Source organism: Monocercomonoides exilis (assembly GCF_001643675.1).
Source record: "Monocercomonoides exilis strain PA203 chromosome Unknown scaffold47-789622, whole genome shotgun sequence".
Lineage (NCBI taxonomy): Eukaryota > Preaxostyla > Oxymonadida > Polymastigidae > Monocercomonoides > Monocercomonoides exilis.
The window spans coordinates 48938-69126 of record NW_027150592.1 but is presented as its reverse complement, the minus strand read 5'-3'; the positions used below and the strand labels follow the sequence as shown (position 1 = coordinate 69126).

At 34.0% G+C, this 20189-nt stretch overlaps 6 protein-coding genes across 6 annotated transcripts; 2 read left to right on the top strand and 4 right to left on the bottom strand.

The window, feature by feature from the left end:
• Positions 1 to 1745: 1745 nt before the first annotated feature.
• On the bottom strand, positions 1746 to 3396 carry MONOS_7392 (uncharacterized protein). The gene is made up of 3 exons (XM_067877712.1): positions 3044 to 3396; positions 2541 to 2964; positions 1746 to 2451 (listed from the first exon to the last, which is right to left on the bottom strand). The coding sequence occupies exons 1-3, from the start codon at positions 3119 to 3121 to the stop codon at positions 2288 to 2290; spliced, it is 666 nt and encodes a 221-aa protein (XP_067721348.1). The 5' UTR covers positions 3122 to 3396; the 3' UTR covers positions 1746 to 2287.
• Positions 3397 to 4449: 1053 nt separating this feature from the next.
• On the top strand, positions 4450 to 5247 carry MONOS_7391 (Adaptor protein complex 2 (AP-2), sigma subunitA). The gene is made up of 3 exons (XM_067877711.1): positions 4450 to 4613; positions 4681 to 4854; positions 4910 to 5247. The coding sequence occupies exons 1-3, from the start codon at positions 4461 to 4463 to the stop codon at positions 5009 to 5011; spliced, it is 429 nt and encodes a 142-aa protein (XP_067721347.1). The 5' UTR covers positions 4450 to 4460; the 3' UTR covers positions 5012 to 5247.
• A 396-nt stretch (positions 5248 to 5643) lies between these two features.
• On the top strand, positions 5644 to 7748 carry MONOS_7390 (putative nucleosome assembly protein 1-like 1). Its single transcript, XM_067877710.1, has 3 exons — positions 5644 to 5776; positions 5876 to 6166; positions 6243 to 7748. The coding sequence occupies exons 1-3, from the start codon at positions 5671 to 5673 to the stop codon at positions 7424 to 7426; spliced, it is 1581 nt and encodes a 526-aa protein (XP_067721346.1). The 5' UTR covers positions 5644 to 5670; the 3' UTR covers positions 7427 to 7748.
• A 376-nt stretch (positions 7749 to 8124) lies between these two features.
• MONOS_7389 (splicing factor U2AF 35 kDa subunit) lies at positions 8125 to 10301 on the bottom strand. The gene is made up of 8 exons (XM_067877708.1): positions 10212 to 10301; positions 10025 to 10164; positions 9853 to 9952; positions 9724 to 9801; positions 9600 to 9671; positions 8782 to 9544; positions 8626 to 8730; positions 8125 to 8569 (listed from the first exon to the last, which is right to left on the bottom strand). Exons 1-6 carry the CDS (start codon positions 10282 to 10284, stop codon positions 8970 to 8972), a joined length of 1038 nt encoding a protein of 345 aa, XP_067721345.1. The 5' UTR covers positions 10285 to 10301; the 3' UTR covers positions 8125 to 8569; positions 8626 to 8730; positions 8782 to 8969.
• A 456-nt stretch (positions 10302 to 10757) lies between these two features.
• Positions 10758 to 13271, bottom strand: MONOS_7388 (putative oligoendopeptidase F). The gene is made up of 4 exons (XM_067877707.1): positions 13166 to 13271; positions 11633 to 13101; positions 11331 to 11518; positions 10758 to 11232 (listed from the first exon to the last, which is right to left on the bottom strand). The coding sequence occupies exons 1-4, from the start codon at positions 13243 to 13245 to the stop codon at positions 11098 to 11100; spliced, it is 1872 nt and encodes a 623-aa protein (XP_067721344.1). The 5' UTR covers positions 13246 to 13271; the 3' UTR covers positions 10758 to 11097.
• A 253-nt stretch (positions 13272 to 13524) lies between these two features.
• MONOS_7387 (uncharacterized protein) lies at positions 13525 to 19162 on the bottom strand (the record flags this gene model as incomplete). The annotated part of the gene is made up of 2 exons (XM_067877706.1): positions 13525 to 18815; positions 18879 to 19162. The coding sequence occupies 2 exons, from the start codon at positions 19160 to 19162 to the stop codon at positions 14045 to 14047; spliced, it is 5055 nt and encodes a 1684-aa protein (XP_067721343.1). The 3' UTR covers positions 13525 to 14044.
• Between the last annotated feature and the right edge of the window lie 1027 nt (positions 19163 to 20189).

Sequence of the window (20189 nt, the reverse complement as noted above, 5' to 3'; positions counted from 1 at the left end):
GATTCACTTCCTCAAGCTCTGCAAACTGCATTATAACCAGAAACAATTGTTTCTTCCTTTGTTAAAAGTGGAGCGTTATCAAATCAATGGCATTCTGTTCTTTCCACGTTGCCAGATGAGCCTTCAGTCACACTTATGAAAAAGAATCTCAGATTTGATTTTCATGGAAAAATAATTACTGATAAAGATTTATTGGATGAATGGAGAAATCAAAAGAAAATGAAAGAAGAGAAGATAAGGAATGATGATAATGAAAAAAACTGTGGAAAAAAATTGTTTGATGATGAAAAACCAAAGAAAAGGAAAATTACACGAAAAAAAGTTTTTTTTGATGATAATTCTGTAGATGAAAGAAAACAAGAAAATTCTCGAAAAATAATCTTGAGAGAGTTGATTGACTATATTTATAACTAGTGTCCTTTTTATAGAAACAAACATGCTATAGTGAAATAAAATTTTAATATTTTTTCATTCCCATATAAAATAATATCCGGATAAAAAAAACAACCTTCATTCACATGTTTAATGATATTTATTAAAAATGAAGGTTCAATTTTCAAACACATTTGAACGTAATTTTTTCTCACACTATAATTTTTTTTTTGACATTCTGCCAGAAATCAATTAATCTCAGAATTTTTTTATGATCAAAGACTCAATTTGATTTATTTCGAAATGCATGTTAACATTATTTGAAAAAATAAATGGTTCATCAGAACAAATCTCACGAAAATTCTTTTTTTTAAAATTAAAAAATCGAAAATGAAAATCTTCAATACATATAGGGTCATTATTTTATTAGTATCCCGTTTTTTATTAGATCCTAAATTTTTTTTTCTCATATTGCTTCATATAGAAGCTTATACGCAATGAGAATAATTTTAAAACAAATAATATATTATTATAAGGTTGTATACCAAATATTTTTGATTCTCATTTCTTTTAAAAAAAGATCTGAATTTTTTAAGTTTTATTTTTTGATCAATGTTTTGCTCGTGTTTCCACGAGTTTTTGAAACCAAGCATTTTCCTTGTTAGCATTGTTTTTAAACTTCTCTTTTTAACATTTTTGGTTATTTTATAACTATAGAAACTCTTTTTTTTCACTAGTTTTCACACCTCACCTTTTTTTCATAAAACTGAAATATAAACAAAGAGAATATTATTTACACCTTTTTCTTTTTATCAAATAATGTATTATTGTTTGTTACAAATATGTGATATGGTAAAAATATTTTACCAAAAACATTTGGTACACAAAATGAAAAAGACGATATTTTGTTTTTCGTGTTAAACTCGTCATTCACAAATATTCATATATTATAGCTTAACTATATGATATTATACTAAATAATACATTATTTGATTAAAAGAAAAAGGTGTAAATAATATTCTCTTTGTTTATATTTCAGTTTTATGAAAAAAAGGTGAGGTGTGAAAACTAGTGAAAAAAAAGAGTTTCTATAGTTATAAAATAACCAAAAATGTTAAAAAGAGAAGTTTAAAAACAATGCTAACAAGGAAAATGCTTGGTTTCAAAAACTCGTGGAAACACGAGCAAAACATTGATCAAAAAATAAAACTTAAAAAATTCAGATCTTTTTTTAAAAGAAATGAGAATCAAAAATATTTGGTATACAACCTTATAATAATATATTATTTGTTTTAAAATTATTCTCATTGCGTATAAGCTTCTATATGAAGCAATATGAGAAAAAAATTTAGGATCTAATAAAAACGGGATACTAATAAAATTATGACCCTATTTATACGAATAAATAAACGGATATTAATGAGAATGAAAAAAAAAAAAAAAAAAAAAAAAAAGAGAGAGAGAGAGAGAGAGAGAGAGAGAGTGAGTGAGTGAGTGAAATTCTTGTCTCTTTTTTATTTGGGATGTTGAAAATTAATGTCTTCTTATAAAATCTTTCTGTTGAAGTTGCATTTTTCAAAATAATTCTAGGAACTAGTTCAAATTAATGTAAATAGATAGGGGGAAAAAATATCAGTTGTAATTTTTCTGCTTTTGTTTAAAGATGAATAAGAAAATTATTTGTAATTCCCAACAAAATTTTTATAACCGTACATTTTTGAAAAATAAGTCTTTAAAATTCTAAAATTAAACAAAACAAAACAAAACAAAACAAAACAAAACAAAACAAAACAAAACAAAACAAAATGGAGCATAATAACTCATTGAGTCAAATCAGAAGAGTAGTTTAATGAAATGTTGATGATATAGATTTTTTTCTTTTCTCATTCAACAAAGAAAAACGAAAATCTTGAAGTTATTTTTGATTATAAGTAGCTGAGTACGATGATTGAATTGGTGCTTTATCATCTCCTAAAGCAAATCCTGCTTCTCTTTGTTGTCTTCCTGTTCCTTTTCCTTGATGGCGACTTCCTTCTGAATCATCTCTTGCCCATGGAGCTTCACTGCTTTTGCTTTTTGCTGAAATATTGCGCAATAAAAAATAAACAAGAATGGGGAGGGAAATAGGGAAATTATTTAAAAAAAAAAATAGAAAAGTTTTCACAAACTGGAATATCCAGCAGCAGGTGCTTCTTCATAAGAAGATTTGGAAGAAGGTGTATAATCTGATTTGTAAGAGCTTGATGAAGTTGTTTTAAATCTCCCTTCTTCGCCAGAATCTCCGATTGAAACAATCACATCACTTGTTCTTGGTTGGCGAATTGACTGTTTCCCTCTAGGTTTTTCCGGGCTTTCCTCTTCTGTATTTCCGAGTGAAAAATGAGATTTTCTCAAACGGTCTTTATCATCCTGCGTCAAGCGAGAAGGTTGTGCATCTCCCTCACTCGAATGTGACGTGTAAGTTGACTGACTTGTAGTTTTAAATGTATCAGAACTCCCTTCATCAGTTCCAAAACTGAAAGATTCTTTTTGCATATCTTTCTGCTGATACCTCGTTGGTGCAACATCAACTGTTCTTGGATCTGCGTATGACTGGAGAAAAACGTTCAAATTATGATCATTATTTAACATTTAATTCTTTTTCAAGTTGATTAAAAGAAAAAGTTCATACGGCTTGGCTGCTACTTTGAAAATGAGATTCTCCATCTCCTAATGAAAATCCAGATGTTTTTCTTGCTGATTGTGACATATTTAATCGAGATGTTTTTGAGGTTGTTTCAAATAACTGAAAGAAAGGTTCTGTTTGAAATACGTAATTTGAAATAAGGGTTAGTACAAAAAATGTTAGTGAGGATTAATAACGATTTTTTTGAGAAGTTATGTTCATTCCTAAAAAAAGATACTGCACATGCCATTTTGGAAATGAAAATAAGAATGAAAAACGAACGTCGAATCACAAAAAACAAGCAAAATTTTTATTTAACAATTTTTTAAAATACAACTTTAAAATAGTATCTCAAGAAAAAAAAAAAAAAAAACAGAATGAACTCAAAGAATGCTATGCGTGGAATGAAATAAATGCATATTTACGAAATGAGAAAGAAGATAAAACTGTTTGAAAATAGCATTCTTTAAAAATGGATATTCTATTCGATTTTTTAAAATGATGAATATTCAACTGCAACCGAATCAAAATTGCTCTCTACATTTCATTCATAAGCTTTCCTAAGCATTTTAAAAAATCCTTTTTTTCTCCAATCTTCTTCCCATGAATTTTGTAATATATAATAAGGAATTCCATTTTCTACTCATTATCGAAGAGGAAAAGCATGCCCATCACAAGCTGTTTTTGATGCGTGCTGATAAATTCCTTTTTCATAATTCGTGAAATCAAGATAAATTATGAATCGAGAGTAAACAGGTCCATTTGAACATAATTCTTGACGAGTCTGATTCACTGTGAAATGTTGTAATTTTTTTGCTTTATATCTTTTGATGAAAGTTCCGTTAACGCATTTTTGAGAGCATTGAGGAAATCTTCCAGAGCCTGAAATATATGGAATGAGGACTTCCATTCTAATACCATGGTCAATCACCCATTTATATGCAAGTGCTGCATTTCCTTTTTCATTATAAAAATGAGTTGTATCACATAAGACAGGGTATTGCACAGATAGCATGCACTTCGGACAAGCATAACTATTTAGGCGATCACTAATGACCACTGAAGTTTAAATAGCACAATACGAACCATAGGCCGATTGTTTGCGTGAATAAAAAATTTCCCCAGACCACTGCTTTAATACGTCAAAACATCTCAAAGAGTTTGTGACGCAACAAATTTTTCGAATGCTTCAATTTTATCTTCAGACAAAGCATGAATATAAACTTTTAATATGTTATAATGCATGCTTTTCAATTTTTTAAATTCATTGTTGATTTGTTGCTATTATTGTTGCGCTCTATAATCAGTGCCGTTACAAACGATAAAAAACCAATTAAAACGAAATATTATCAAATCTCTTCATGAATCAATTCCAAAAAAATTCACATTATAGAAAATATTAATTTATACATAAGAGATCAAAATGATCCACTTTTTCTATCTTATTAACCGTTTGGGCAGAATTAGAGTTGCAAAGTACTATGTGCCATACGAAGATGAAGAAAAGCGTTCGCTCGAGTCACAAACACTAAGAATGATAACAAAGAGGCCAAAAGATTTCACTCATTTTATCGAGGTTTAATTGGTGCTTTTGAAAGTGACAATTTTTAATTTTTTGTCATAATACTTATCGTTGCATTTAGTATAAAAGCATGAAGCTTATATTCCGCCGTTATGCCGGATTGTATTTTATTGTTGGCGTTGATTACAACGATAATGAACTTGCATATCTCGAGGTTATCCATCTTTTTGTGGAGTGTCTTGATGATTACTTCGGAACCGTTTGTGAGTTGGATGTTGTGTATACTTTTTACAAGGTTTGCTCGATGTATGTTGCATGATTTTTTGAGATTAATTATCTGTTTAAATCAGGCTTACGCAATCATTGATGAGATATTTCTTGGAGGAGAAATCCAGGAAACAAGTCGCAGTGTTGTAGTTTCAAGATTGAGAGATTTGGATATGGAAGATTAAATTCATTGTCTTGTACTTTGCTCTTTTCATGAACTTTATCTTTAATTTTAATTTTTATTACTAAAAATTTGTTTATAATTCATATATTATTTTTATAAAAGGATCTTGTCATTTCTTAAGATTCTTTTTGAATGCAAAATGAATTTTTTTTCATCTGTACTTGAAATTTTATTAATGCTTTGTTTAATTTTTTAAATTGGAAGAAGATTGTGCAAAAACACCCGAGTGAAATGCAATATCGTTTTTGTTTGACTTCATAAAGGATATGGAGCAAAAATTTTGCTTTTTTTGATAAAGACTACGATTTGTTCCAACTTTTTTTTGTTGTCATATAATTAAGTCTTTCATAATAATGAAAAAATTTATTATTAAATATTGAATTTCGAAAAAGTCTTAATTATGCTGTATGGAACGTTATTTTCAATTCAAGAATATCTTCACTTATGCATTTAGAAAAATAAGAAAAAAAAAAAAAGAAACGAAACAATATGTTTTCATTTTAAATAACTTTTAACAATGAACCAAAAATAAAAAACATATTCATTAAAAAATAAATTTTTTATTTTTTCCTTCACGTGTTTTTTGTTTTTATGAAAAAGTTTATAAATGAGATTTCTAATATAGGAATATTACACAAGATCATATTTTGATCGATAATAATGTCGAGTGAATCAACCCAATTACCAACATCCGACGGAAAAACCGATATAAAAAGTGATAACACAAATAGCGTCAATGAAAATGATGCAAACGATGAAATAACTAGTTTGCGTTCTATATTTTATGAGTTTCTTAATAAAACTATTCCAAAATCCCTTATCTTAAAAATATATTGACCGACAAAATCAAATTTCAATCTTTAAGACGAAAAGCTTTTATCTTTTCACATGTACACTGCCCCTGTTAAAAAAAGAATTTCAGCTGTGAAAAAACTTCACGAAGAATATGAAAAAATGCATCAAAAGTTTCTTGTTGAAGAAGCTTTACTTCGCCAAAAATTTGAAGTATTATTTGACGAAACAATTGCGAAAAAGCAAAAGATTATTAGCGGTGAATATGAACCGACAGAAGAAGATCTTGCTCCAGTTGGACAACTTCCATTTTCTGAGCCATCTTCTGGAGCAGAAAGCCCAAGCAATGTTCGTGACGAAAAAGGTATTATTTTTTTCAAGATAAATATTTCATTGTTCAATTTTTTTTTTATTAATTTCCATTTTTTTATTTTTTTCAGGAATACCTTCATTTTGGAAATTATGTTTGATAAACAGCAAAACATTGAATCAGTGCATATTCGAAAGAGATATTGCTGCTCTTGATTACATAACAGATATACGAACACAAAAGTTAGCCTATGAGCCTACCGAAGAGAAAGCAGATGATAAAACTGAGGTTGAGCCAAGTGTTTTGAAGTCAGAAAAGGAGACATCCTCATCAGAAACTTCATCTGGAGAACAGCAGACATCTTCTATTAAACCAGACCAACGATACAAACTTGTTTTGGAATTTCACTTCGCTCCAAATCCATATTTTGAGAATGAAGTTCTGAAGACTGAGCTAATAATAAGTTATGATTCAGATGGTGATATTTGCGTTCATCTTCCGCATGACTTTGAAGACGATGACGAAGACGATGATGAAGATGACGAAGAAGATAGTGATGATGACAGCGATAAAAACGATGAAGAAAAAGAAAAAGAAAAGAAAAAGAAGAAAGAAGAAAAAGAGAAAGAAAAGAAGGAGAAAGAAGAGAGGAGAAAGAAGGCTTTGGAGGAAGCTGCAAAATTGGGACCGACAATACGATGGAAGGAAGGAAAGCGACTGGGCGATGAAGAGGTTGTCATGAAAGTTAAAGAAGAAGTTAAAGAATCCAAGAAAGCATCCAAACGTGGAGGCAAAAAAGGGAAGAAACCAAGAATGAGGAATGTGTTGAAGACAGTGCAGCTGCACCGCGGGACGTTCTTTGACATATTTCTGCGCAGCGACGAGTTGAAGGAGAGGCTGAAGGAGGTCAGCGATTCTATCGAAGCATACCCACCACAGGAAGTTGCGAAGGCGAGAAAGGCGATGCGTGGAAAGAACGAGAAAGATGGAGCAGGCAAAGCAGATTCTGATTCTGACTCGGATGATTCAGACGACTCAGACGACGACTCAGAGGACGAAGACGACGAAGAGATGGGAGAGATTGAGAAGGAGTGGAAGTTTGCGCAGATGAACCTGTCTGATGCAGCAGACACGTTTTCTGATATTGTTGTGTTCATTGCATACACAATTGTGCCTAACTCGTATTACTTCTTTGTTGGAGAGACAGACAACTTCGAAGCCGAAGATGAAGCTGATGAAGCAGACGAGGACGATGATGAAGATGACGATGAAGACGATGATGACGAAGATGACGATGACGAAGACGATGAATAAGCCAATAACATTTTTTTTTTATAACTCAAAATAATAATTAGGTTATTAAAAACAATGCTTTGTTCTTTTAATCCTAACGAATTGTTTACAAATGTCATTTTGTTAATTCTCAACTTTCACATTAGAACTTTATTGCCTTATTCTCAGTTCTGCTTTGGCTTTTCTTTCTTTTACAATTTATTCCAGATACATAAAAGACTATTTATTTTTTTTCAAAGTTCTATTCACTTCACGAATAAGGCCCACTTCCTGAAGTAATCTTGTATCGTTAGATATTCAGAATTTAGCATTTATTTCACAACAAACGCACTTTTTTCCTCTTTAACAGATATTAAGGAAAAACAACACTTTTAAAAAATCATTTTTTGTTGATAATAATCTGAAGGTCTGATGCATTTTCAATTAGTAATAAAAAGATTCTCCAGTGAGGTTGTTTCATTAACTTAATGATAGACGACAATTTTCTTGTCATTTTTCAAAAAGCAAAATTCTCAATTCCGGCTGAAAAACTGTATAAGATAAATCCAGTTTCATTTGCAAAATGAGATGTGTGTTTTTATACACTTCTATCTGATGATAACAAATGGACGAAGAACAAAACAAATACATCACCACTTTGCATAATTCATAGTTTCTTTTCAAAACGCTTATAGCCAAAATTAGTAGAGAACTTTTATAATTTTGAAAAAAAAAGTATCTTTAATAAAAATCTGATATTTTGAACTTATTCAGTTTCAAACAAAATTGACACACAAAAAATGCTAACTAATCAAATATCAACATGCGAGAGAAATCATAAAGAAGCAAGGATTTTTCAAAGAATTATTTAAACAAATTGGATAAAAAAATAAATAATTAGATTACTTGTTTCCGTTTATCATAAGCTTTATTTAACATTCTCTTCCAAACATCCAAAAAAACACTTTCAATATTAAAAGCACATCTTAAATAATATTACGAAACATTTCCATTGTTTTCAAATTCCTTCAATAAATACAACATTTTGGCCAGAAAGCATCTGGAACATTTTTTTCATTAATTTCTAAATCATTCAACCTAATTTTTACAATCAATCATTCTTTTCATTTGTCCAATCATTAACTATTTGATATTAACAAGATCTTTATGATTCAATGCCCTATGCTTTAAACATAATAGTTAAATTTATTCTGCATTCTAAATAAGGTTAAAATTCAAACTAATAAGTTGCACAGGCACCTTTCAAGCAATTTGTCTAAGATTGCAAATCGTTATTTGAAGAAATCCATTCCATGAAAGCAATTTTTTCACTAAATGTATCTTTCCTGAAAGGGAAGAAAAAACAAATGCATAAAAAAAGATAATTCAAAAAAAACCTCCCATGCCATCAACAGAAGGTATGCGCAATGCTATTGTGAAATGAAGGCAATTATATCCTGTTGTTAACTGAAAGAAAACAATTATTAAAGACATTGTCAAAATTAATCCACATCTTATTTAGCGTAAAAGCAAAATAAGAATTAAGTTTGAGTTCATCTCAACCACAATTTGAAACGAAGAGAGTTCATTCATTTTTCTCATTACCTTCCTTTTTGGATGAGTTTTCATCATTTTTTTGTTCGCTTTTTGATTTCTCCTCTCTTCTCTTTCTCCTTCTTCCTGAACCATCTGAAGAATCAGACGATGTTGTATCTTCTGACTTTGTCTTCGAATCCTTTGCATCTTCAGCATCTTTCTCATCTTCATTTCGATTCGTCTTTTCCTTTCGATCTCTGTCTCTGTCTCTATCTCTGTCTTTGTCTCTATCCCTATCACGTCCATCTTCATAATCGTCTCTATCATACTCGCTGTGATGGCGACGCGAACGATGACGTCTACTATCGCGGGATGATCTGCTTGATCGGCTGCTTCGGTCACGGCGATGACGATAGTGGCGCCTTGACGAAGAATGAGAACGCCTTCTCGAGCCTCTTCTTGAATCAGAGCGAGATCGAGATCGAGATCTTGATCTTGATCTGGAGCGTGAATATGATCTTGAACGAGAATGATATCGATATTTACGAAATAGTCTTCTTTCAAGCTCTTTTGAAATACGTTTCAGATGCATAAAATTACATTGACCTGATCTGGTACATCCCTCTAAAAATGAAACAATGTTAACAAAAATTTAAAAATTAATATTCACAAAAAATACCGGTTTCAAATTGCCTGCAACGTGCATCTTTGAAGTCAGTAACTGGTGAAAGTTCTGCAGAAACAGGTTTTCCTGTAACCAAAATTCGATTTAAAAATTTGTCAAGAATAACTCATTTTCAAACCTGCATAAGTTCTATCTTTAAGACCTTCAACGCAACGCGCAGCTGAATCTTCATCTTCAAACTTAACATATACATTTCCTACAAAAAAACAGTTTGATTTTTATGTCATTAGAATCAAATTATGCATACCAAATAAATGCTCGCATATGTTGTCAACAACGTACATTTCCTCAATTTTTCCAAATTTTGATAAACCTTCAAAAACATCTTCATAGAATTCTTCAAAATGCTTCGAAATATATATGTAAAAACAACAACAAAAATTGATGCATGAAAATAAATAATTTTATATTCACCAAACTTGTTGGAGAACTTCTTTTGAAAATGATGCACTTCCTTCAAAAGCAATTGGATTAGGATACATATGAGCAAGAAGAACAGTTTGAGAAAACTCCGGTTTTATGTGTTTTCTACTGCAAGAATCACCATATCTACAGGCTCCTAAAAAATCATTTTTTCAAAACGGACTTCATTTGATTGAAACAAACCCATCTTAAAATAAAAAGGGCAGTGTACCCGATCTTGTTCAGTACCATATGTTTGTGCCAATTCTCTTGCCATGTGATTTCAAATTGATTAATAATGGGAGATCCACCCATTACGTACAATATGAAGAAATAAAAAATTTCAAATTTTAAATAATAGAAAAGCGATAAGTGTCTAATTTGAAGTTAAAATAAAATACATCAGATCTATTGGCAAATGTTCATTTGAAAGGAACAATTCATTGTTTGAGAGTTTTTGGATTTTTTTGAAAAAAGTGCAAATTATTAAAACCCTCCAACTCAAAAAGATTGGTTTGTAACTATTAAATGAATCAACCATTAAGCATCAGAACCTAGAGACAAGTTGGTGCTCGAAATAAATTCTTAGGAATAATTTGATCCATCAAATTCATTTTTGATATTTGAATTGTTTTAAAAAATCAAAGTCGAAGGTTCTTTTTTTTTTTTTCTTCGTTTGTTTGTTAAAATTCAGTTTCATTTTTTTATCGTGAATTTGGTCGTATTTGAAAAGCAAATCCTCCATTGGAATAAAAGCTGCTCTCAAAATATTTATTGGATAATTTCAAAAGTTCAAAAAATTTCACCATTTTTGCTGGATTAATCAATAGTTCGATAAAAAAAATCTTCATAAATAATTATGAAAAGGTGATACATATTTCTTTCTCATACTAATAAACAAATAAAAAATTGAAAGACACATGCTTCAGAACGTTCGTAACTTTAGGAAATAAAAAAAAAATCGTGTTTTTCTATAGCACACATTTGCTGATCTATTTTTACTACATAAAACTAAAGGCATGTTTAGCTTTCAAAATGAAGACGGAACAATTTAAATAGTTCCTTTTTTTAATTTTTCTTGTAAGATAGCTTAAACTGCAAGCATTTTTTCGAGCTCATCAAGATAAAACTTGAAGCCTTCCATTGCTTCGACATATGGCTGTGGAGTTCGAAGGTCGATGCCTGCATCTTCGATGATTTCAAGAGGGTCTTTTGATGAACCAGCCTGAAAATTAAAAATAAATAAAATAAAATAAAATAAAATAAAATAAAGAAAGAGAAATAATTTTCAATAAAACAAGTGCATATCAATAATGAACAAACTCTGAGAAATCTGAAGTACTTTTCAAGATCTTCTTTGCTTCCTTTGAGGATCCTGTTAGCGATTGCTTCAGAGACGCACATTGAAGTGGCGTATTTGTACACATAGAAATTGAAGAAAAAGTGGGGCACCCTCACAAACTCATATGCAATGCGTGGATCAGCCTTCAAGACATGGGGGAATTCAGGCTCTTAGAGGAAAAGTGAATAAGAATTGAATATTTTTGAGTAAACACAATAGAGAAAGACAATGAAAATAATATATATGAATAAAAATAACAAAAGTAATAATTTTTCCCCCAAACTTCCATCTTTGACTAAGCACTGATCTCCATAGTAAACATCGTTGATATCCTTGTACAGTTTTGCCAGTGAGTCTGGCGTGAGTGGCTCGCCTTTCTCAGCCATTTCGTGGAAGCGCAAGTCGAACTCAGCAAACTGCACCTGCCTTATGATCGTTCCTTTGAATGTCTCGCACTTCTGATTGAGCAGATAAATCTCCATTTCTTTGTTCCCTTCCTTCCGCGCCTTTTCGAGCAGATAGTGTGCCAGCAGCGCCTCGTTCAGCGTCGACGCGATCTCTGCCACCGCAAGAGAATATTCGAAGGTGCGGAACGGCTGCGAGAGGCTGGAGTAGTGCGAGTGCATCGAATGTCCCAGCTCGTGGATGAGAGTGAAGACAGAGTCCAAGTTGTCCATGTAGTTCATCATCATGAACTGCTTCCCTTTGAACATCGAGAACGAGCACGCCCCGCCCCTCTTGCCTTTCGTCTGGTACACATCTGCCCATTTGTCTCCGCCTATCAATGCTTTCCGCGCCACCTCGCAATACTCCTCGCCCAGTGGCTTCAGCGCCTCCAGCGACCACTCCACAGCCTGCTCGTAGGGTATCTTGAGCTTGTAGTCCTTCACCAGCGGCACATACAAGTCGTACATGTCGAGCGAGGGAAGCTTCATGACGCGCTGCCGCATAGAGAGATAGCGGTGGAATGAGGGAAGCGATTGGTGCATCGCTTCGATAAGTGACGTGTATACAGACAATGGGATGTTATCGCCAAACAAAGCATGCTCTACGCAACTCGGAAACTTCCGGGCTTTTGAAAGGAAAATCTCCTTCTTTGCTTGGCCATCAAACAGACTACATACGGTGTTTATCTTCGCGATGTGGGTACTGTACGTGGCATCAAATGCTCTCTTTCTAACCTCTCGATCACTCGATTCAAGAAAAGAAATATAGTTATCTGAAGTTAATTCTATTTTCTCTCCGGATTCGTTTTCAATAACAGGAAAAGTGAGATCAGCATCCGAAAGCATGGTGAATGTCTGACTGCTTGCATCTAATGCGGGAGCAGCAGCAGAAAGTAATTCTTCCTCTTTTGCTGACAAAGAATGAGGTTTATAACGAACAATTTCTTCGAAAGCACGCATCCATTCCTTCATTCCGCTATATTCATGATATTTGTTTAAAGTTTCGTCTGGCAACGCTAAAATTTCAGGTCTGACCCAAGATAATTTTGATGAAAGATCTGCTTTTTTTGTATTAAACATAGATTCCATTCCCTGTGCCTCGCTATCTCCTCGATCTTCGAAAACAGCTAAGTTCATATGAACTTCAAGATAATGCAATTTCAAGTCAAGTTGTTCATCCAAGCGGAAAACTTCCACAACTTTTTCAGGTCCTTCGTGAAGATGCCCCTTAAATTCTTCAATAGGTTTTATCATACTGTCTAATGTATCAAAATCTTCTTTCCATGCTTTATGTGAAGGATAAACGCTAACATTAATTGAAGACATGCCAAAAATTATCAAAAACCAAGAAACATTGAATTAATTCACACAAAAATGAATCCCATTTGTATTTGTCATCAATTTCAGATCGCAGAGGAACCATTTTGACACTTGAACTGTTTTCACTCATTTTCTGTAAATTCTTACAAATTGAATGATCAACCCCATTCTAATTATCTTGATTTTTCCTGTCAATTTCGTTGTCATTATACAAACAAAATGTTTTGCATTTCTTGTTAAAATGTGAATAAAAAATGCATTGAAACAATTCATATTATACATTACGTTTTTTATAAAAAAAAAGGAAAATTATTTTCTTAAAACAAACAAGATGATATTTATCTGTTAAAAAAATTTGGAAATGATATGATAGCATTAGAAAATAAATAAACATCCACAAAAAAGAAATCCCAAAGACCTATGCAATTAATACGAAGCAATTTATAACAACTTTGGATTTGAAAATACTATATAATGCTTAAAGAAGGGTAAAGCACTGAAAGAGGAAGAGAAAGAATAAGCGGGAGAACAAAACCGCTCGGAGATTATCACATGCAATTCGAAACACAATTCAAAATCAATAACAATAAAAGGCAATGAATTTAAACTATAATTTGCTAAAATAAAAATAAAAATTAAAATAATTATTAAATAATAATAATACTTATTTATGAACAAATAATTCAAAAAAAACCAAATTCTATCAATCGCCATATGCTAATTATTATAATTATAAAATGATCTAAAATTACAATTCGGAAATTTTACAACAACAAAAAACAAAGAAACAATTTATAAAAAAAGTTAATTGTGGGATGGCAATAAATCGTTGAATGCACCATCTCTTTATAAGCATACAACATCGCAAAATTGGTGACTATTTAGGAAGTTTAAAACAAGGAAGTTCCATTTTAATTTCATCTTTCTGCTCACGAAATGCACTCAACTTTCACAGAATGATCAGAAGACAAAGACAAATCATTTGAAGAAGAAGAAGAAGAGGAAGAAGAAGAGGAAGAAGAAGAGGAAGAGGAGGAAGAGGACGAGGAGGAGGAAGAATAAGATGATGATGATGGAGATGGAGAAAGAGAAAGAGAAGAAGAAGAAGAAGAAGAAGATAATAAAGAAGAAGAATTCAATTCAATTTCTTCATCCATTCTGATTGATTGAGGCATAACAGAAGAAGAAAGAGAAAGAGAAGAAGATGAAGTTAATTCATCAAATAGAACATTCAACGACGATGGTGATATTTGCGGGGGTGCTGATGAAGAAAATGATGAAGATGAAGATGAAGATGAGGAGGATGAGGAAGAAGAGGGAGAAGAAAGAGAAGAAGAAGAGTCAGAAGAAGAGTCAAAAGAAGAAGAAGAAGAAGAAGAAGAAGAAGAAGAAGAAGGAGAAGAAGAAGAAGATGATGATGAAGGAGAAGAACAAGATGTTATTGTTGTGTTACTGTTGTTTGCCTTTGATATATCTTCTGCTGTGGAAGTGTGCAATAAAAGAGGAGGAGGAGAAGAGGAAGAGAAGGAAGAGAAGGAAGAAGAGGAAGAAGAGGAAGAAGATGAAGAAGATGAGGAAGAGAACGAAGAAGAAGTAGAAAGAGAAGAAGAAGAAGAAGCAAAAGAATTCAGGAAATCTCCATCTGATTCCATTTGCATTCCATTCTGTTGTTGTGCATTTATTTGTGTTTGTGATGAAATGCCATTCTTTTGATTGTCTTCATCAAACATCTTTTTTATCTCTTCCAACAGCTCTTCTTTCACTCCTTTGCTTGTCTGATGGATGGGTGGTTGTTCTGATTGGAAAATAGATTGAGATTGCAATTGAGATGAAGATGGAGATTGAAGCTGAATATTCGATTGAGAAGAAGATTGAGAACGAGACTGAGGTTGAAGTTGTGCTTGAGGTTGTGCTTGTTGTCTAAACTGTGGCTGAGATAATAAAATATACTGTGATTGTGATTGTGATTGAGAAGGAGAAGGAGATTGAGACGAAGATTGAGGTTGAGGCTGTGATTCAGATTGCAATTGCAATTGTAATTGAGATTGAGATTGAGATTGAGAAAGAGATTGGGATGAAGACAGAAATTGAGGTTGAGGTTGAGACTGAGAAGGAGATTGAAGCTGAAGCTGAGGTTGAGACTGACGAATGAATTGAGATGAAGATAATGATTGTGATTGTGATTGTGATTGCGGTTGAGATTGAGATGAATTCATCATCTGATTCTGTTGAAGTGATTGAGGATGAGATTGCGGTTGAGATTGTAAAGAAGAAGAAGAAGAAGATGTTGATGATAAAGATGATGATAAAGAAGATGAAAGAGAAGAAGAAGAAGAAGAAGACAACATTTGCCTCTCTCCATCACTTCCAACATTAACATTAGCATTAAGATTAGCATTCACATTCACACTCTTATTCATATTCTGATTTCCCTGTTGTTTCTGAGGGATGGGGAAAAAAGACTTCTGCTGGTTGTTCTTTGTGAAGAGATGGGAGAAAGATTGGACACCTTTTTGGGCAAGTTTGAAGATGGACTGCACAAAAAGAGGGGGAGAAGCAGCAGAACGACGAGGATGAGAAGAAGAAGAGGAGGAAGAGGAGGAGGAGGAGGAAGAGGAAGGAGAAGAACGAGAGGAGGAAGAAGAAGATGTTAACGATGAAGGAGAAGGAGAAGGAGAAGAAGAAGAATTCAGCAAGTGAGGTGAATGAGGTGTTTGTGAAGCAGAGCGAGGGAATGTTGAGTCATTCAGAGGCAAATCCGACAGAAGACAGACAGAAGGGGAGAGACTGCTCTGAGAGCGGATGGAGGAGAAAGAGGAACTTCGGCTGGAAATGGAAGAGGAGGAAGAGAATGAAGAAGAAGAGGAAAAGGAAGGAGATGATAACAATGACGATGACGATGAGGATGATGATGATTTAGCTCCAGAAGAAGAAGAAGAAGAAGTGGGAGAAGAAGATGATGATGCCAAACAAATAACTCCATAATTATTATTATTATTCACATTTCCTCCTCCTCCATTCACATGTGTTGCAGTTGAATGATGTACAGTAGGTGGCTGAGGAGTTGGATGAGAAGAAGAAGAGGAAGAAGAAGCAAGTTGAGAGAAAGAGCGATGAATACGCTCAGAAGTCATTTGAGGCGGAGGAAGAATTTTGACATGGCGAGATTGGCTGCGATGGACAGTGAATGGAGAGGCAAAGGGAGAAGAAGAGGAAGAAGAGGAAGAAGAAGAGGAAGAAGAAGAAGAAGAAGAGGAAGAGGAAGAAGAGGAAGAAGGAGAAGGGAAAGGAGAAGAAGGAGAGAGGGAGAGGGAGAAAGGAGAGGCAGACGAAGAGGAAGGAGTGAGAGGGGTGATGGGTGTAAGAGGAGTGAGGGGGGTGAGGGGGGTGGAAGGGGTGGCTGAATGAGAAATAGGCTGAGAAGAAGGAGAATAAAAAGAGGAAGGAGAAGAACTGGAATTGGCATAGGAAAAAGAAGAAGGCATAGAAGAGGAAGAGGAAGTCGAAGATGACGAGGAAGAAGAGGAAGAAGAAGGAAGAGGAAAAGAACAAGGTGAAAGATTAGCAGAAGAGAAGCAAATAGCATCAGAAGTGGCTGTGTCTTCATTGAATGAATAAGATCGCTGTCTGTGTGAGAGAAGCTGAGGGTCAGTGATTCTGATGGGGACAGGCTGGGAGTGGATGGAAGAAGGGTGCTGGAGAGAGATGGGGAAAGAAGGAGAGGAAGAAGAAGAAGAAGAAGAGGATGAGGAAGGTAATATTTGAGAAGATTGAATAGGAACAATAAGATCTGGTTGAGGAATAAATACAGGAGTGGCTGAGATGTCTGTGTTATTCTGAGAAGATGAAATGAAATTGATTGGAAGATTATTCTGGTTGAATGAAATGGAAGAAGAAGAAGAAGAAGAAGATGATGATGATGAAGGTGATGATGACGATGTTATGAATTGATGAGGATAAGAAGAAGATGAAGAAGAAGCAGAAGAAGAAGAAACAGAGTTTGGGATATCAAATGTGCCAAAAGAGGAGCCATTCAAAAGAGAAAGAGAAGGAGAAGAAGGCTGAGCATAACGAGAGGCAGGGACAAGAGAAGAGAAGGAAGGGAAAGGAGAATAAGATGACTGAGGAAGCTGAGAAGGAGAAGAGGGAGAAGAGGAAGAAGATGTGGATGATGGGGCAGAATGCGGAGGGATATGTGAAACAAAAGAGGAGGAGGAGGAGGAGGAGGAAGAGGAAGAAGAGGAGGAGGAAGATGATGATAAAGTTCGTGATACACCTGAAGATGAGGAAGATGAAGAGGAAGAAGAATTCGAATTTCCATTTTGTATGTTTTGAGTGTTAGTTGTTGGAGTGTTGCTGTTTGAATGTGGCATGAAAGAAATTTCTTTTGTGATTTGAGAAGAATTCGAATTCGAATTCGAATGAGAAGAAGAAGAAGAAGAAGAAGAAAAGGAAGAAGAAGAAGAAATGGCAGGAGACATATTCTCAATGAACTTTGGACTGTCACAGAATGACGTGTTGGAAAAAGAAGAAGCAGAAATTGGAGGAGGGAGAAGAGAGATAGAGGGAGAGGAAGATGAAGGAGAATATGAGGAAGAGGAAGAGGAAGAAGAAGGTGAAGAAGAAGAAGATGCAAAGTGCTGGTGATTAGACATTCCATTTGGATTGTTTGGATGAAGTGAGGGGGATGTGAAAGGGGTGTGGTGTGTCTGAGAAGAAGAATAGGAAAAAGCAGAAGTGGCAGAAGGGATGAGAAGAGAAGGGAGTGGAGAATGTTCAGAAGAACGAGAAGAATGAGAAGAACGAGAAGAAGCAAAAGGAGAAGCAAAAGGAGAGGTAGGAGAGGAAGAAGACGAGGAAGATGCAGAAGGCGGGGACGAAGCAGCGACAGAAGGAGAAGAGGAAGGAGAAGAGTGTTGTGAATGTGCAGATTTTGAGTGCTTCTTTGATGATTCTTTCTCTTTCAGCTTGCTCTTTTCCTTCTCCCCGCCTGTTTCAGCCGCCTCCAGGCGCATCTTGTCCTTGTGGAGGATGTCTGAGGCAGAGTGCAGGAAGGACAGCAAAGAGGACGTGCCGGCGGCAGCCAGGTCGACCGTGAACGAGGCAATCGAAGTGGTTGCTGACGAGCAAATGTGCGCTATCCCTTTGAATGCGTTGTTGAAGTGCTGGATGGCGGAAGGAGCAGGAGCACCTGACTCGCTGCTGTCGCTGTGCTTCACCTCTGCTTTTTCAGAGTGAGGCGATTGACTTCGAGGCTCATCGTTATTTAGAAGTGGCGTTTGAGAACTTTGAAAATTTTGAAAGAAATCTTCACCTCTAAAATTTGAATCTGATTGATTGCTTCGAGTTTCCATATTTCCAATTGTAACATTTGAACCAGAAATATTTTGCAAACATAATTTCGGTTCCTGTAAATAAGAGTTGTCTTGTCCATAGTTCTTTTTGAATTCTTCTGACAAGATATCTTCGGAAAAATTGGATTCAAAACCTGCTTGATTTTGCTCCTTTACAGAATCGCTTGAACTAATCACTTCATGTGATTCTAAAGACGTTGCACTTAAAAGAGATTCAATGATTTTTCTTTGATATGCTTCATTTTTGCAAGGATCAGTATTTCCTGGTGCATTACAACTATCAAAATATGACGTATGATGCGATAAAAATTCTTCCCATTTATCAAGAAGAGCAGAAGATGAACCTCTAAAACAACATACGCGAGACAAATACTTTTTTGAAAATATATATTAAAAACACTGGACATACATTGGGAGAGCAACTCCGACACATCTTTCACCACTGCAAAGAATGTACATAAATGGAGCAATTTTCAAAGTAACGCAATTCGGAGGCATCAAAAAATATAAACTGTGCGTGGCCAGTCCATGAAGCTCTAAATATGAAGCATTATCAGAACAACGATGAAAAAGAATAACTGTAGCGTTTTCATAAATAGTACGCTCAGATTCTTTCAGATGGAAAAGGTAAATTCCACATGATGGCATTTCCAAAACTGTTATGAAGTCCATAACCGATGCACCCTCATCCATACAAAATTAATCAACAAATCCAAATAGAAAACATAACCATAATAATAAATTCCAATCAAAGTTAAAAACTGTTGGAAAACAAGAAATAAAACAAATCCATATCAAAACTATGTCAGTTATTTTTATTACATGATATGTGAATTCAATGAGAAATAAACTTTTTTGTTCTGTTCGTTTCAATAGCTCGATTCAAGAAAATGTTGGAAAAATTCATATTTTCATAAATATCATCTCTTTTTTGTTTTAATGACCATTTCTTTGATTTTCCTGCATTTTCAAATCATCCTCGATTTTTTTCTCAAAATAAATTGTTCATTGATTAATTAAGTTATAGTTATATGATCACTTCTTCTTTACAACGATTGAGTTTTTGATTTTTTGCACAGTCGCAGCTTTTGAAGCTGCAAATGAAATACATGAAAAAAATGGGATATTTATAAACAAGAAGACCTCAACTTCAACACAATTACAGCAGGCCTTATCCTGCAATTCCGCAAGTTCAAACTATTTGTTTCTTTTGGCAAACTCTTCTTTAAAACTTAACGAAATTTTTTGCATTGACTTGCAACAATATTCAATTACTGCTCTCGATGGAGAATCTTCGCTTTTTTGTTGCAACACCAGATTAATTTATTCTAAGAAAGTATTGACTCCGTTTGCTTCGTCAGGCAATATTGCTTTTTATAATATTTCGGTAGACACTTGCACATATAAAAGACAGTTGCCTTCTATCGCAAATTTGCAGAATGAAGCTTCTTCTGGAGTGAAACTTATTAATTCAAACTTCTCTGATTTCACAATCTTATCAAGTAAATCTTCATCTTTGCTTTGCAGCGGAATTGGAAACCAAGAAGTTGTTAACACGTGTTGTTTTACAAACATAACAACCAAGGTGAAAACTGGAAATGAAGCTGCAGCAAAGGAAAATCATTCTTTTATTCTTACATCGGTGCTGAGGTCTTCAACGTTCATCCAGGTTCACGACGCATTTTATGGAGGCATTGTACATGGGCTTTCTTTTACTTCT

Excerpts from the sequence above, each read along its gene's own strand:
- MONOS_7392 (XM_067877712.1), bottom strand. The coding sequence starts at position 3,121 with ATGTCACAATCAGCAAGAAAAACATCTGGATTTTCATTAGGAGATGGA. Across the intron at positions 2,965-3,043 it reads TTCAAAGTAGCAGCCAAGCC|TCATACGCAGATCCAAGAAC; the intron begins GTATGAACTTTT and ends GTTTTTCTCCAG. Across the intron at positions 2,452-2,540 it reads ACCTGCTGCTGGATATTCCA|CAAAAAGCAAAAGCAGTGAA; the intron begins GTTTGTGAAAAC and ends GCAATATTTCAG.
- MONOS_7391 (XM_067877711.1), top strand. The coding sequence starts at position 4,461 with ATGATCCACTTTTTCTATCTTATTAACCGTTTGGGCAGAATTAGAGTT. Across the intron at positions 4,614-4,680 it reads ATTTCACTCATTTTATCGAG|TATAAAAGCATGAAGCTTAT; the intron begins GTTTAATTGGTG and ends CGTTGCATTTAG. Across the intron at positions 4,855-4,909 it reads TTGTGTATACTTTTTACAAG|GCTTACGCAATCATTGATGA; the intron begins GTTTGCTCGATG and ends TGTTTAAATCAG.
- MONOS_7390 (XM_067877710.1), top strand. The coding sequence starts at position 5,671 with ATGTCGAGTGAATCAACCCAATTACCAACATCCGACGGAAAAACCGAT. Across the intron at positions 5,777-5,875 it reads TGCAAACGATGAAATAACTA|ACGAAAAGCTTTTATCTTTT; the intron begins GTTTGCGTTCTA and ends TCAATCTTTAAG. Across the intron at positions 6,167-6,242 it reads CAATGTTCGTGACGAAAAAG|GAATACCTTCATTTTGGAAA; the intron begins GTATTATTTTTT and ends TATTTTTTTCAG.
- MONOS_7389 (XM_067877708.1), bottom strand. The coding sequence starts at position 10,284 with ATGGCAAGAGAATTGGCACAAACATATGGTACTGAACAAGATCGGGTA. Across the intron at positions 10,165-10,211 it reads CCCTTTTTATTTTAAGATGG|GAGCCTGTAGATATGGTGAT; the intron begins GTTTGTTTCAAT and ends ATGATTTTTTAG. Across the intron at positions 9,953-10,024 it reads CAAAAGAAGTTCTCCAACAA|CATTTTGAAGAATTCTATGA; the intron begins GTTTGGTGAATA and ends TATATTTCGAAG.
- MONOS_7388 (XM_067877707.1), bottom strand. The coding sequence starts at position 13,245 with ATGAGTGAAAACAGTTCAAGTGTCAAAATGGTTCCTCTGCGATCTGAA. Across the intron at positions 13,102-13,165 it reads TACAAATGGGATTCATTTTT|CGTTTATCCTTCACATAAAG; the intron begins GTGTGAATTAAT and ends AATTAATGTTAG. Across the intron at positions 11,519-11,632 it reads GTGCTTAGTCAAAGATGGAA|AGCCTGAATTCCCCCATGTC; the intron begins GTTTGGGGGAAA and ends TTTTCCTCTAAG.